Here is a 16,330-nt window from a genome sequence, read left to right as displayed (position 1 = left end):
AGCCACCATGGTGGGCCTCGACGCTAGCGCCTTTCAAGAAAAATGCCCGGAGGTCCTTAAAATTCCGTTTAGAACGAACGCAGAAGACCTTAGGCGGTAAAATATGGAACTGCGAAGGCAAAGAGGAATGCTTGGGCCAGTTTCTCCATTTAGGGGACATCAGAAGCTTCTCGCATGGAAAAAGTTCTCTCAAATACTGCCCCTAAAGTAGGCTATATAAAGACTCCAGCCAGGAATCTCTAGATGCTCCTATCGCTGCACACTTCCCAGGTTGCTCCGAGGAAAAGACAACCCAGGATATGCGGAGCCAGGGGACCAGAGCTCACTCTTCAAACAAATCTTTAAATCTGTTTTATACCCAAAGTAGGAAAACCCTCTTTCTGTACGACCAAGGGGTAAGGACCAATAAGTTGCTCGTCTTTCCTTCTCATGAAAATGGAGAGGCTCATAAGTCTCCATCTGCATCTGACCATTAACCCAACTTACATCTCTTGAGCATGCTTGAAGGAAGACACGATATACAGAGACAGACCTTCAAGAAATTACCACTCAGAGAGCGCTCCGAGAGAGAGCGCTCAGTCACAACGAATATGCACTCAATGCCTTTTTAGGCATAGAAGGTCAACAATATTAATCTTCAACAACATCATACCATGCTCATTTATCGTTTTACTGACAGGACTAGGAATAGACAATCGACCCAATCGCCTAATACGACAGATCCTGGTCAACAGGAGTGTCGAGATGAATCTAAGAGTATCGTCTTTTAGGTGTTACGTCAAGAGGGGCCTACTGCGCTCCTTAGAGGATAACGGCTGCAAAGTTATTGCGTGCGCGGCCGATGTTGCCTTTGTAGGGAAATTTCTATAAACTCTGTATGGCATAATGACAGAGAAGCGGAAAGAGCTCTCAGCATGGGCTTGGAGTTAATCCTTCCAAGACAGAGCTAGTTCTGTTATCTAGAAAGTATAAAATACCTTTTCTTAGGGTTCCGAAGCTCTTAGAAGAAACTTTAACTCTAAGTGGTGGTGCAAAATACCTAGGTATAAAGTTATAGAAAGGAAACTGGACTAGATGCTTAATACCGCAGATAGGGTAAACAAAGCCGGCAATTGCATTTTATAATTGCATGTGTGAGACGATGAAGTTGTTGTTGATTCACCCCAACAATGTGAATGCGGCGATAGAGCAGCTGTGGCCGACCGGAGCTACTAATACGCAGGCAGCTCAACAGCATTCGAGATGTGCCCGCAATTACAGAACACAATTTAGGAAAGCTCGTCACATTCGCCACACATGTGAGTAACCTCAAGGGTTTCTTGCAGTCAGCGAAGGCAGAAAAGTATCTGGGTAACCCTACCCTGATGGAAAATCTTGTGGCCAAGCTCCCGATAAGTAAACGAGTGGAGTGGGCAAGGCACGCTGCAACTATTTAGTTTGGGTCTTGGACAACATGCAGTTTGGGACTGCCAACGATTTATTGGAGCTACACCTACAAAGAGGAGGAGGCTCGCAAGAAGACATCGCTTATGCTTTCTGTGCTTGCAAAGCGGGCATATGACTGGATCGTGCGCTGCGTCAGGAGAGTGCCCCGTGAATGGATGCAGGAGAAAGCATCACCGTCTTCTTCATGAGGCAAGCAATGATGGTTTCAGGAGACCGCCACAGCGAGGCCGCAATTGGAGAGCCTGCACAGAAGAGATGTTAGGAGCGTGAACAAGGACACTCGATTACCGATGAAGCCCTACGAAAATGCAGTGCCGGAGCTGCGGCCGCAACCGCATTAGGATGGGTTGGTTTTGGGCCTGTAGAAGGACGACAAGACACGCCATCACCGAGGTCTTGTCTGGTAGCCACGTCGTTGGATGATAATGTGGAACGGATCGTCGAGGACTACTTCGAGATCGAGAGCTTCGGTGTGAAGGCGGCGTCAGAGGCCACAGCCAGCGACGACGTGAGGGCTCAGAAGATCTTGGAGGACACGGTGCGAATTGGCCGCCGATACCAGACGGAATTATTGTGGAAATCGGATAACATTGTGCTGCCACGTAGTAATGATATGGCGTACAATAGGTTGATCAATATCGAGAAGAAAGTAAAGCGAGACGGGTGGTTCGCCCAGGAATATTCACGGATTATGAAGGATTATGTCGTCAATGGATACGCTCGGCGTCTGGAACGACAGGAGATCGCTATGGGAAGCGATAGGACATGGTACTTTCCACATTTTGGAGTGAGGAATCCCAACAAGCCAGGGAAGATACGATTGGTATTCGATGCAGCGGCACGAGTTGGAGGAGTATCGCTGAATTCTGCGCTGAGCATGGGGCCGCAACACTATAAGGCTTGACATCTATCCTCTTCCATTTTAAGGAGATGTTTCACGTGGTGCTGATCCGACCCGAAGATATGCGCAACGATTTCTGTGGAGAAATGGGGAAGACCAACGGGACCCCGACGTTTATGAGATGTGCGTGATGACATTTGGAGCTGCATGCTCACCGAGTGCGGCGTGAATTCCAAGCGATTCCTGGAGTCGGATCCCAGAGCAGTCAAGGCCATTCACGAAGTTAGAGGTGGGCATGGGCTGAATTTTTCGACATGGCCCAACATAGCAAGCACGCACACGGACGGCCAAAAATTTTGCCAACACGACCCAACACGAAATATAATATTTACATTATTTATTTTTTTAGGCATAGATATTTATATTTTATAATAAAATTAAAGTATCTTAACACATATTGTATTTTATACGTATATGTAGGAAAATCTTATTAATATTTTACATATTTTTATTTAAAAACAATATTTTATCTAAGTTAGAACTTGTAAGTCTAGTACGATCGTTTAAAATTTGCCCTGAACATGAAAAAACTCGCTCACTTGTAGCAGAGCTAACTGGAATGTTAAGAACTTGTTTTGCCAACATTCGCAACATTTTTAAATTATGTGCATTTACCCAAAATGTTAATATAGGTGTATCTGCACTGTATTCATTACACAAATAGTTGTCAATTTCTATATGTGTATCAGATTAAATTAATTTAAATTTTTTAGTCTGTCAATTATCAAAAAACTCTCCGAAATTGTGATTGGTATTTTTTGTGGGCTGTTTTCAGATTCAGATTCAAAATTAACATCAAGATTTTTTTTCAATTCACTTATCATATTTTTAACTGTTAGAATTAAATGGTGTTTTTTCTCTTCCCCTAAAAATTTTAATTCTTTAAATGGCGGATTTAAAAAGAGGCTGTTGGGCCAAGCAGCCACCAAAGAATGCATATAAAATAATTATAATATGCTAAGCTGCAGCTGTTGTTATCAGCATGATTCGTCTCTGTTTTGTCTCCCAGTAACACTAGCACACTAGCAAATCTTGCATTTGTGTGCGTTCATATTGCTAAATTCATATTGCTAAGCTTTGCCAATTGTAATTTTGTTATTGATTGGAGCGACTGCAAGTTGGGTTAGAGTTGAACCCTCGAAAATATAGACTGAAGTTGGATTGAAATTGAACTCTGGAATTTTAATTCATTTGGCCGCTATTAAAAACTATTAATAGCACAACATTTTGGTGACCTCGACGTGATATCATCCCGTTCAATTATGGTGATCAGCATTAAAAGTGCCACTAAAACACCGTTGTTGGTTTTGTTGTCGCAAAGTTGCATTTTAATTTAATTGCACAATGGAATCTGGAGCTGAAGCTACTGCATCTGCTGCGTCAAGCAAGAAAGGATGCTGCGGAGACGCGCAGAGGTAACATGTCAGGAAATGGAGGTGCTGCATCGGAAGGTCAAGGCTGCGATGCAGACCGACGATTCAACCATTCTGACCCTCGAGTCTATGGAGAAGCGTATGCGCGACCGTTTCACCACGCTGCAGGTGGAATTGGAGGAGCTAAACAACAGCGAGATCGGGAGCGATTTATATTGGCGATTCTCTCAGCTGGCTACGGACGTGCACGTTGACATCCAGGTGGAGGCGGCCAAGCGTTCTATGCGGGTTGCTGCTCTCTCTACGCTGTTGGATGCTACCATTCAAGGGTGCCTCCTCATCCAGATCATCTTCCAAAAGCTGGACCCTGCTACAAAGGCCAAATGGGAAGACTCTCTGGCAGGAAGCACTGATGACAGCCTTCCATCTTGGAAGTCTATGGCCCGATTCTTAGAGCAAAGGTGCCGGACTCTCGAAAGCGTTGACTTTTCTTTGGCGTATTCACCAGTTAACCAAGTAGGGCGAGGTAGATCGTCCAATAACCGATCCTCGTGCATGGTTATTAACGCCAGTCCTGCTCTATGCGCCCTGTGTGGTGTTTCGGCACACGAGCTTCCTGCTTGTCCAAAGTTCAGTGCTTTGCCAATTGAGGAACGGTATGACGAAGTGCGGCGTCTGGCTCGCTGTTTTGTTTGTCTGGAGGATGGCCATCTCGCTCGCGGATGCTCAGCTTCCCGCTGCTCGACGTGCAATCACCGTCATCTTATTCTGTTGCACCCTCGCGGGCAGGTTTCACCCGCACGAGTCTCACGTCCCATCGGTGCAGTTGCTGGTGCGAACCCATCCCGCTCAATTAACACTGTTGTGACCCAGGATCGCAATGCTGAGCTAGTGCTCCTGCCAACAGCCAATGTACTCGTTCGTGGTCGATCTGGAGCCTTCTTGCCTTGCCGAGTTTTATTGGATTCCGGTTCACAAGTGCACCTCATCTCGTCGCGGCTGGCGAATGAACTTCAGCTTGGCCGCCCCAAATGCTCCACAACGGTGGCCGGTTTCGGCGGCGCTGGATTTGAAACAGATGGAGCATCCGTTAATGTAAGCTTGAAGTCCCGTCTTAGCACATATTCAGTGGAAATTGAGGCTGTTGTAGCTTCACATATAACGGACTATCAGCCTAGCCAGAACATAGATGCTTCGGGCTGGAAGATTCCTGGCAATATGGATCTAGCTGACCCCAACTTCCACAAAACGCAGCGAGTGGACCTGCTGATTGGAGCCGGCTTATTCTTTAACCTGTTGTCGGCTGGCCAAATCCAGTTAGGTCACGGGCTCCCAATTGCTCAGAACACTCGATTTGGCTGGGCGTTTTCTGGCCACGGTAGACTATCACGGGATGTGTCGGCGCTCTGTGGTAGGGAGGACAACCCATGGAATAACCTCTGCAATAATGTGACTGCTGCCTCTTCCAACATTGTTATTGAAGGCCCACCCTTCAATGGGGGGAGGATGTTGGGCCAAGCAGCCACCAAAGAATGCATATAAAATAATTCTAATATGCTAAACTGCAGCTGTTGTTGTCAGCATGTATTCTTCTCTGTTTTGTCTCCCAGTTTCGGATGCGCTTTATTGTTATTTGTAGCGTATGCGCTTTGGGGAGTTTTTTTGTAAAGCTGCAAATCTTGCATTTGTGTGCGTTCTTATTGGTAAATTCATATTGCTAAGCTTTGCCACTTGTAATTTTGTTCTTGGTTGGAAGCGACTGCAAGTTGGGTTAGAGTTGAACCCTCGAAAATAAAGACTGAAGTTGGATTGATATTGAACTCTGGAATTTTAATTCATTTGGCAGCTATTAAAAACTATTAATAGCACAACAGAGGTCAACCAAATATATAGTTGCTGGCTGAAAGCGTTTTTGAAATGAATTTAACGTATTAGATATTAGTTGACTTATAATATCTGCATCTACAAACTCATTAAGTGAATTGCAATGTTTTTTTAACTTTTCAAACCAGAGTACGTAAATATGCATCGTTGGTTGTTTCTCTGAACTCAGCTGCTCGGAGCATTCTTTAAAGGATTCAAGAAAATGAATAAGATGTTTCATGAAAACAAAATCTATATTGGCTATTCGTTTAAGTTCTTTTTTTTCGAAAAGTAGTTTTTCAATTTCCTGTTGCCCTTCAAGAATCGAGTTCTTACATCTTGTTTCAGACTCATAGTTAATTTTGTTGTTCAACTCGGAATGCTTAAAATATCCAACCAATTTTTTACATTTATCCAAAAGAATTTCAAGTTTCTGATTACGATTCCTTTCTAAAACGTCCTCCATAACTAAATTTAAGTTATGGCAGGCGCATGAAATTCGTTTGTACTTGTTAAAAGCTGCGACATCATTTGCGCCATTGTCGGTTACAATTACTTATGCAAACTTGATTTTAAATCGTACTTCTCTAAGATATTTTGAACGTGGGTCAAAATGTTAACAGCCGTTTTCTTTTCCGAGGTAAATTCTTTGATACCTAATATAGAAACTTTAAGCTCAAATAAGTTTGTTATATAATGGGCGCTTAATGATATACAACTTCTTTGGGTGTAAGTATCTGTCCACATATCCGTAGTAACTGCTAGCTCATACAAATGTAGAGTTTTTTGTGGCTCCGAGTTGATTCTGGTATACTCCGTCACCATAATATCTCGGGTTAAAGTTCACCTCGACACTACCAAGTCCTTAAAATTTTGTTTGCCATAGGTAGAAACAACATTGATGACCTCTTGGACGTATTCTTGGAATCCTTCACCTACAAGTATTAGGTAATGTAATCTTAAGTTAAATATTTGTAAAGATACTAGTTGTGTATATGGAGAAAAAATATGTAAATAAAAAAAAACAAATTTGTGTATGAATTGTTTTACCTTCAGTAGCATTCAGACGCTGCAAGTCTTTGACAACTAGTTTCAGTTGCTTGCATGCCAAATTGCAAAGCACGCTCCTGGGAAAATCATGTTTCACAAATTCCTTGATAGATGGCTGATTGGTAAGTTTTCCCTTTACTACATCACATTCGTGTCGCAATAAAGTTCCAATGCCTGTCTTGGCTGTATAGGAGAAAACCATCTTGCATTTTATGCAGCAAACTGTAATATGCACAATTAATATTTTATATATATGTATATATCGACCAGCCACTGTACCAAGAGTACTTAAAGGGTACACACTGTAACACTTTGTCGCAGTGTTTACATTATTCAAGGTCTCGGTCATAAACCTAAGTGCACCGAAATATGAATCGCCCGCTGTGCCTTTGCTGTACGCCGAAAAGTGCATATGCCCGCATATATGTAACACGAGTGAACCTTATGCATGTCCACATAACTCCGCCTAAGCGAACATATATACTTAACATTGCTATATACTTAAGAATGGTTGGGTTAGGTTAGGTTAAGGCGGTGATGCTAGGGGGTCATAGAAGACCCCTCCGCTTCCACTTGAGCCGCTAGGGCTCCTTGTGTTACCGCTGGGGCAAGGGTTTCACCTAAGTGTTACCCCCCCCCCCCCTTCCTGTCTACCAGGGGTGCATGTATGCCTAGATTGTCTGTGGTGGCCCATGGTCCCAACCTGCTTTTTTAATGAAGGCAACCAGTCCGCGAGGAGAGATCGTTGAGGTCCGTGAGTTCTGCGTACCCGAAGTGTTTGAGTCTGCTGCGACCAAGTGCCGGGCAGTGGCATAGGAGGTGCGTGACCGATTCCACCTCCTCTTCATTCCTGCAGCTCCTGCAATAATCATGGGGGGGGACTGCAAGCCTGGCCGCGTGTTCACCTATCAGCCAATGCCCAGTTATTACCCCAATCGCTAGGCTGCAGTCTGGTCTGGTGAGAGCAATAAGTCTCGCTGATCTTTTCTGGGAGCGTGTCGGCCAGATCAGACGTGAGGTTCTGCAGGTCTGGAGGTTTCCCCATTTCCTGTTGGCTGCCAGGTCAAAAAACTCCCTGCACTTTAGCCTGCAAGTAGCCAAGGGTATGCCTACTAATTCTTTCTCCGGTAGGAGAGGGTAGGTAATCCCTGCCCTAGCTAGTTCGTCTGCAGCGCAGTTTCCCTCGTGATCCCTGTGACCGGGAACCCAAATGAGGTAGATGTCATGCTGTTCAGCCATCTCGTTGAGAGATCTGCGACAGTCATTGACTGTCCTGGAGTTGGACGAGAATCCGTCTAGTGCCTTGAGGGCTGCTTGACTGTCGGAGAAGATGCATATTATATCCCGATTGCCCCTTAGTGCTGGGGATTCCAGTGCTTCCCTAATGGCTTATACTTCAGCCTGGAAAACACTGCAGTGGTCAGGGAGTCTGAAGGACTCCTTTAGGCTCAAATGTTCACAAAAGTAACCGCCTCCCACCTGGCCGTTAAGTTTTGATCCATCTGTGTAGATGTGAATGGAGCCCTCGGTCCCGGTGTCCGGGCGTCCCATTCCTCCCTCGAGGGGATGATGATTCTGTAATTATTGGTGGGTTGGACGATGGGCACGCAGTAGTCCGTGCCCCCCTCAGGCATGAAGTGATGTAGGTTCAGTCTGGTATGACCAAAACTATTCTTGCTCCATAGATTCGCCTCTCGCAGTCTTATTGCCGCCAGTGTGGCTATCTTTACCCCCATCAGTTCTACTGGTAGTAGGTCAAGGATGATATCTAGAGCGTCGCTAGACTGCCTGTTATACAGACTTCCGCCATGCGCTGCGTCTTCCTGAACCTGTCCCTGCATAAGGAGTTGTCCAGGGCTGGCCACCAGACCACAACTCCATAGAATAAGATTGGTCTGATGATCGCTGTGTATCTGACTATCTTGGGGGACTTTCCCCATTTCAGGCCTACTGCCTTGCGGCAGGTATAGAGTGCTATTGCCGATTTCTTAGTCCTATCTGCGGTGTTTAGCTTCCAGTCCAGTTTCCTGTCTAGAGTGATGCCTAGGTACTTCGCACTATTGCTAAGAACTAGTGATTCCCCGTAGTAGGCTTTTAACCGCCACGTTCCAGAGTAGTGGTGAGAGTACACCTCCTTGCGGGGTGCCCCTCTTGACGTATCTTCGAATAGTCGAACCTCCAAGAGTAGCCTCGACACTCCTGTTGACCAGGATCTGCCGTATTAGGTCAATTGATCGGTCGTCTATTCCAAGTCCCGTCAGTGCATCAATGATTGAGCACGGCAAGATGTTGTTGAAGGCCCCTTCTATGTCTAGGAAAGCAACAAGTGCGTATTCCTTAAAGTTGATCGCTCGCTCAGCGATCATAGTGATTTCGTGCAGGGCTGTTTCTGTTGATCGGCCCCTTTTGTAAGCATGCTGAGAGCATGAGATGTCCCTTGGGTTAATGGTTAGTTGGAGATGGAGACTCAGGAGTCTTTCCATAGTCTTAAGGAGGAAGGAAGGCAGACTTATAGGTCTGAAGTCCTTGGGGGTGCAGTGGGATGGTTTCCCCGCCTTGGGTATGAATACAACATTCGTGCACAGCCATGCCTTTGGTACCATATCAGTAGTGCAGACTGTACTGAAGATTTTCTTGATCCATTTCCTTAGGTTAATACCGTCCCTGGATAACTGAGCCGGTATAATACCGTCCGGGCCCGGAGATTTGAAGAGTTTAAAACTTTCTATTGCCCACTTAAGATTTCTGTCACTAAGTAGGTAGTTGAGTAGGCCCTGATGGCCCTGGCTACGCATCTCCTGGGTTGTTTCTTTCGATGAGCAACCCGGGAAGTGTGCATTTATAAGGGTCTCCAGGGATTCCTGGCTTGAGGTTGTCCACCGCCCATGCATGTTGCAAAAAAAAAAAGTGTGCATGTTAAGGCTCTTTTTTGCGAGAATGCATGCTCGCTACATCGGCTGTGTACAGCCTGAAATCCGACGCCCCCAAACCGAGAATCCTGTCTCCATGGACCCAGGGTTCTTGGATGAGGGCCACGTCAGCTCCACTCTCTGCGAGATGGAGCAGGAGGGCGACGGATGCCACCTTACTGTGGTGGAGATTTATCTGCAGGAATGTCAGAGACATCCTTTAGATTTTCCACCACAGTAACCTCAGCCTCGGTGTCGGAGCCTAGCAGTAAGTCCTCCTCCATGCCGACGCCCCCAAGAGCCCTTGCCAGGTCACTCTCCTCTGAGGTGTACCCTTCCAGAATGTCCTCCTCCACGTCTGACATTCCTTCTCGGCGGACCTCTTCGGTCGGTTCCCCCAAGTCTAGCTCTTATACCTGCCTTCTTAGTCCCACTGCTTCCTCCACCTTGGCGACTCTCCAGTCCGCAGTAGGGAGTGTGGGATTGCACATTTTTAGCATGGCCAGTATGGTAGCAGGGTCCGCCGGCTTCTCTGTCAGCCATACGCGGGCCCTCGGTTTGCTGGGGATCTTGTCCCAGTCCACCGCCTCCAGACTGGCTCCTGGGTAAACCTCTCCAAGCGACGCAATCATGCGCTTGTAGAGGCTTACAGACCTCGCATCTTGGCACGCTATCACCTTGATGCTATCTTGGAACCACCCTGCGTCTTCGCAGTCCGGTGGAGGTCCTCCGTTCTTGAGCATCTCCTCCATGAAGCGCCCATGCTGCTCTTCACCACCCTCCGCCAAAGCTCCTTGGGAATCAGGCCATCTTTGGAGCCGTTGTCAACGACCCCAATGATGGTCCTGCCCTTAGTAACCTCTGCGAAGGATCTGTTACTTTGTTGCGTCTGCACCTTTTTTTTCTTTGCTAGGGGCGCTCCACCGTCCGTCGACTTCTGCCTCTTCGCACTTTGTGCTCTATCCTTGGCAGAGTCGCCTACTTCTGTCGGCTTCTTCGGATCCAGTCTCACACCCGCTTTTGCTGCCTGAAAGTCAGGCAGGATTTCCCTCGCCCACTTTATGATCTCAGCCTGGTCGGGGTTGGATTCCTCCGATGGGTCTGCCCTCATGAGAATGAAGGCCGCTCTCCTCCTATCCTTGTAGGAGCCCTTCCGCTGCAAGGGGCCAGCAGTCGCCGGACCGGGGCCTTCCTTAGGGATGCCGCCGGTGCGAGAGGAGCTCGACCCTGAGGTCTTGCCCCCAGCCCGCTTATCATGATAAGCCTGATTGAAACTGAGGGGTCGGCCGGTCCCCCAGATTCCGCATATTAACGTCCGTGCACCCCCCCGGACATGCATCCCTCGGCATATGCTGTTCCACCTTGGATTGGGGTGATTTGAGGAAGGGAGTGTTCTTCTCCTTACCGGGACCTGTTACCAGCCGCCCTCACGTGGAGAGATTAGTCGCACTACCAGCGGTGTACACAGTTACGGCACATGAAATCATGCGTTTCTCCCCCTGTAGTACCCGTTGGCTGACGGCCATACTTAAGAATAAATAACCGTCTCTCCGCTGCCGTTTTTGGCAGCTCAGCTACGAGACTTAGACTTCCTTAACTCCTAAGTAAATTTGTAAAATCAGAAACTCCCTTGACCTCGGAGCGGCAACAACAGCTGCTCCGAACATAATCAAAAATAAAGAATGACTAAACTAAACATCAGCTATCTTTAAAAATAAATTGGGAACGGATCTACATACAAAAACAAGCTACTTATAACTACATGGAGAAACTTCTATAAAAATAATACAAAACAAAATTAATATTTTCAGCGCACTTCTCAATCAATGAAAATATTTGCCCCAGATCACTTTTAGAATTTTCCGGTTTCACAAGCTTGTAATCCGGATCATTTTCTTTTAAAGCTCTTTAAAAGAAAAGTAAAAGTTGAACTTCAGTAGGATGAAGTTGAACTTTTACTTTATGAATTTTTTCGCACATTTTATTGGGTTTACACAAAATATAGAGGTGGTCAACTATGTCATTGAGAAGCTTAAGCTGAACATTGTCGAAAGGAGCCACGATCGAATGACAATGTTGTACAAAATATTTTACGGTTGAAACGGCATTACGGTTGAAATGACAAAATCGAATTACAACGTTGCAAAAAATTTTGCATCGTGTTTTGTCGTGTTGTGGAAGGTCGGCACGAAAACGGACGAAAATTTTAATTTTCGTGTTAAATTTTAATTTTTAACACGAACACGCGCGCTCACACGAGCCCATGCCCACCTTTAATTGAAGTATATACCAGAGTGAAAGAGATACAAGCAGAAGGCGGTTTTGAGCTTTGCAAGTTTTCCTCTAGTTCGCCTTCAATAGAGAGGATGCTCTGACCCAGTGATCACGCCCAGAGTATTGGATGGGGTGAGGCCGAGCAAAAGATTTTGGGAATGCGGTGGCACTCAGCCACGGACGACTTCAAGTTTCGAGTGAAGTACCACAAAGTTGTTCCCATCATGTCCGATGGGAAGAGAATTTCCACAAAAAGGGAATTCTTGAGTATGGTCATGTCAACGTTTGACCCCTTGGGATTTCTGTGTTGCCTGATGATAACAGCGAAGTTATTGTTGCGAGCGGTCTGGAGAAGGAGGATCCCATGGGATGAGCCACTGCCGGCTGAGATGTACAACGCCTTTATGGATTGGCGTAAGGAAATGGATAAAGTGGAATACTTTCGGATCCCACGTCACTATTTTGGATCTGGGCTGGTGAAGATGCGAGTGGATGCGAGTCAGTCAGCATTCGCGGCAGTGGTCTACTGGAGGATCACGTATGAGGACGGCGCCGTGCAAGTGAGGTTCGTGTGCGCAAAGACGAAGTGTGCACCGATGCGAACGATGACGATTCCACGGTTGGAGCTGCAGGCAGCAGTTCTAGGATTAATGGACACAGTCAGGCAGGACTATAGTATGCCCGTTGCAGAGATGGTGCTATGGACGGACTCGAAGACAGTGCTGCGTTGGATTGGCAGCACGCACAGGCGCTACAAGCAGTTCGAAGGGAACAGAGTAGCCGAGGTTCTGGAGTCAAAGAAGGTGGCCCAATGGAGATGGCTACCAGCCGCCGACAACGTGGCGGATGATGCGACTCGGGCGCAACGCAGCGTAGACCTGAGCGAGGAGTCACGCGGTTAAGTGGGCCGGCACACCTGAGGAGACCAGCGGGCAGCTGGCCGGGAACTGCATCCGCCGACGAAGCGGATGCATAAGATGAAGAGGAGATGCCTAGTGAGTTTGTGCTCGTTGGCACGAGTGGCACGTTCATATCGCTACAGAGATTCTCAAGCTACAGGCGATTGTTGAGGACTACGGCCTGGGTCCTAAGGTTCACACGTCGATGCCGTGGACAACGAGATGAGCTTAAGAACTACGGCCTCACTGTAGCTGAGTGTGAAGCAGCTGAGGACTTGTTAGTCCGTAGAGCACAATGTGAGGATAGGAGGAGAGAATGCAGGAGCAGAGAATGGCCTGGACGCCGCTAAAGGAAGCGACATATATGGACTGGCGTCATACCCAGATGACAATGGAGTCCTGCGAGCGTATGGCAGGATTGATGCGGCGCTATGTATACCGTACAGCGCCAGGAAGCCAGTGATCGTCTTCCACTGGCACGGTCTCATGGAGATGATTGGCGCGATGCCCATGTGAGGATGAAGCATCAAAACGTGGATGCTACGATGACGGAAATCTGGACCAGGTTCTGGATTACGAGACTAGGGAGATTGCTTCGCAGTGTGATCTCGGGATGCAGCGAGTGTAAGCTACACGGAGCACGGCCAATGCCGCCCATTATGGGAGCCCTGCCAGAGGATCGTCTGGAGGCCAGTGTCTGGCCGTTTAAGAGCACGGGCCTCGACTACTTTGGACCACTGCTAGTGACGGTTGCTCGGCACCAAGAGAAACGGTGGGTGGCCTTGTTTACGTGCCTGACGACCAGGGCAAATCATTTGGAACTGGCACATGATCTGTCCACGGATTCCTGCATAATTGTAATCAGGAATTTCATCTGCCTTCGAGGGCCTGTACATAGACTGCGCAGCAACAACGGCAAGAACTTTGTTGGAGCGGACAGGGCGGACAAGAGATTTGCGGAGATCTTCCAACTCGAGAGGATCCAGTGGGAGCTGTCAAGTAAGGGCATTGAATGGATCTTTAATTGCCCCGACCCGTCAGAAGGTGGAGTCTGAGTGGGGCGTGAAGAGGATGCTGCGTCACACAGTGAAGGAAGTGGCGCCGAAGGAGCACGATCTGGAAAGTTTCTTGATAGAGGCAGAGAATATTGTTAATTCTCGTCCGCTCACCCATTTGCCAGTGATTGCGGACCAGGAAGCCCCTCTTATGCCAAATGATCTACTCAATGAAGCAGTTTGCCCACCGGATACCCCCGGCCTGGATGCAATGGCGCGTGGTAAGGATGTTGAGGAACCGTTTCTGGAAGAGGTGGGTCTTGGAGTACCTACCCACGCTGACACGGAGAGAAAAGTGGTTCCGCAGAGAGAAGCCGATTCATCGAGGAGACATCGACGCGGAAAGGCGTCGTGGAGGAAGCCTTTGCTGAAACAGATGGTGAGGTCAGACGAGCCCGCGTTAGAATCATCGATGTAGATCGGACTCGCTGGATAATGCGCCCCGCTTCAAAGTTGGTGGCTTTGGATTTGTGTGAAGGGGTTCTTCACGGAGGTGGGGATGCCCTCATGAAGAGATTGGGCACACTAGAAAGATAATTATGGCGCGCTCGTGGTGAGTTTGTCGTCGAAAGCCATGGAGTGTGGGAGGTTATATTGGGGTTAGATATCTTCATTAGGATCACACTTTTCTCTATAACTTGTACTCCCAGCAGAATAAAACATACACGCATATACACTGTTGGTTTGTGTACGAAAGGCGGGTCGCCATGTCGCCATGTATGTTAAAGGCAACTCCCACCAGAGTGACGAGAACCGGTCACGAGTGCCCCTTCCCGGGTCTCGAACCCAACGAACACAGTGATACGTGATTCTGCACAACAAGGGCCCCGACCGAATCGGGAACTCAAACCCTTCAAGGACCCCTGAACCAGGAGAAGAAGACTACCGAATCTGAATGCACGAAAAGAATGCATAAATTAAAAAGGCAATTTGTTTTATGACTGGGCTCCGGCAGTCATGTTGAATATATAAATTTGGTGGAACGTTCCGCAAACCCAGTGAACTAGCCGCGGTATTTGCCGCTAGCGGAATAACCATAAACAGTCAGTGCTAAGTTACCGAGCGTCTGGTAGCTGAAATTAACGTTCAGAATACCAGGTTTTTAATAAATACAAATTCGGTTTGATTAATAGCAAAATGTATTGTAACAAAATCAATGATTTTGTTGATTACAAATTTGTGATAGGTTTGAAGTGTTAAAGACGAACGAAGAAGTAAAGTTAACGCGGGAGTGCGGCTCAACGCTGGATGCTGCGGAGCGACCGGAATACCGCGAAAGGTGCAGGAAAATTTTCGTAAAAAGGATTTAGAGGGAATACTGAAAAATCAGTATTATAAGCGTCAATTTGTCACAACTTTACGACATTATAGCCTTTAATTCATTTCCGATAAATAGTACTAGACTATCGAACAATTTTTGTTCATCGGGTACGATGTTACATTTATTATTATTATCTAGACATAAGAGAAATTATTCGGGAAAAATTATTGAATTATAAATCTTATAGTAAGTGTTAGTTAATATTAAACCGGTAATTGTATTTTATTGTATATTTTATTTGTTTCTGAGGTTATAGAGCTAAAATGTTAAAATATAAATAATTTGAAAAGTAAACGGGAATGTGTAATTCGTGTAATTGAAAGTTTTAAAAAAAGATCAATAAAGTTTCTAATTATGTAAATATGATATGTTTTCTAATACAAGCTTAATAATGAAAATATGCTTGTTTATTTGGGCAGTATAAGATTTTAATATACACAGGGGGTGTGGTTGTGTTTCTAAATTTACATACATATGTATAAATATACTGAAATTAACGGTCGACAGTATATACATATACACACTACGAGTAGATACATTCATATGTACATACAGATTTTCGTTATTGAATATAAATATTTTCACGTAGAGCGAAAACTTGCACTCGCAAAAATTCATATGATAATAATTATATATGTATGTATACTGTAATCGAAAAAAATTGCTATTTATGTATATAAAGCAAATGATGGCTTTCAACTAAAATATTCCAAATATTTTATTTCCAAAAAAAAGGGTGTTTTTATGGAACAAAAAAAAAATAAGAATCTAAAACTATTTTCGGTTAGTTCTTGAACTTTAAAAAAAATTACATATGTACATCGAACGAAAAACACATAGGATATGGATGAACATTCGTCTAGAATCTAGTCTAGATATGTATGTATGTACATACATATGTAGCATAGTGTTAACATTTTGTAATCTATGGCTTAATACAGAGCTAGCTATCCATACCGGGAGCCGAACACAGACAACACCCGAACATTTCCGAACGACTGCTGATGTGAGAGAGCAATGAGAGTTAGTGATGCCAATATTTTTTCGAATAAAAAAGACAAATTGAGAAAAAAACAGGAAAAATAGGATGAAAATATTATAAAAAGGATAGAAAAATAGACAAAAAGTTTATTTAGACAAATTATATTTTTTATTATTAAGATACTAGTTTTAAGGTATCTTTGATAATTTTTCTTTCGTCTTTATTGCTGTCCTCATAAGTAGCCATGGAGCCAATTA

At 45.7% G+C, this 16,330-nt stretch overlaps 2 protein-coding genes across 4 annotated transcripts in view; one reads left to right on the top strand and one right to left on the bottom strand.

Annotated features, from left to right (window-relative positions):
* Positions 1–5,324: 5,324 nt before the first annotated feature.
* On the bottom strand, positions 5,325–16,094 carry LOC123257183. Its single transcript, XM_044715165.1, has 3 exons — positions 16,049–16,094; positions 6,634–6,855; positions 5,325–6,518 (listed from the first exon to the last, which is right to left on the bottom strand). Exons 1-3 carry the CDS (start codon positions 16,077–16,079, stop codon positions 6,427–6,429), a joined length of 345 nt encoding a protein of 114 aa, XP_044571100.1. The 5' UTR covers positions 16,080–16,094; the 3' UTR covers positions 5,325–6,426.
* Positions 15,151–16,330, top strand: part of LOC26514097 (catenin delta-2) — a 30,646-nt gene continuing 29,466 nt past the window's right edge. Inside the window, exon 1 of one of the 3 annotated variants that reach the window (XM_014903699.3) lies at positions 15,151–15,277. The gene's annotated coding sequence lies outside the window, so the exon portion shown is untranslated. Of the gene's footprint in view, positions 15,303–16,330 lie in introns of all 3 variants that reach the window. The other 2 variants (XM_032455605.2, XM_014903700.3) reach the window with 2 other exon arrangements.

The sequence above is a fragment of the Drosophila ananassae genome, chromosome 3L, assembly GCF_017639315.1.
Source record: "Drosophila ananassae strain 14024-0371.13 chromosome 3L, ASM1763931v2, whole genome shotgun sequence".
Taxonomy (NCBI): domain Eukaryota; kingdom Metazoa; phylum Arthropoda; class Insecta; order Diptera; family Drosophilidae; genus Drosophila; species Drosophila ananassae.
The sequence above is the reverse complement of the archived record's forward strand: the minus strand, read 5'-3'. Positions and strand labels throughout refer to the sequence as shown.

What these genes read in the sequence shown, in the direction of transcription:
- LOC123257183 (XM_044715165.1), bottom strand. Translation starts at nt 16,079, where the DNA reads ATGTTCGGGTGTTGTCTGTGTTCGGCTCCCG. An exon ending in TTGTCTGTGTTCGGCTCCCG is followed by an intron (nt 6,856 to 16,048) that starts GTATGGATAGCT and finishes TGCATATTACAG; the next exon opens with TTTGCTGCATAAAATGCAAG. An exon ending in GCGTCTGAATGCTACTGAAG is followed by an intron (nt 6,519 to 6,633) that starts GTAAAACAATTC and finishes TAATACTTGTAG; the next exon opens with GTGAAGGATTCCAAGAATAC.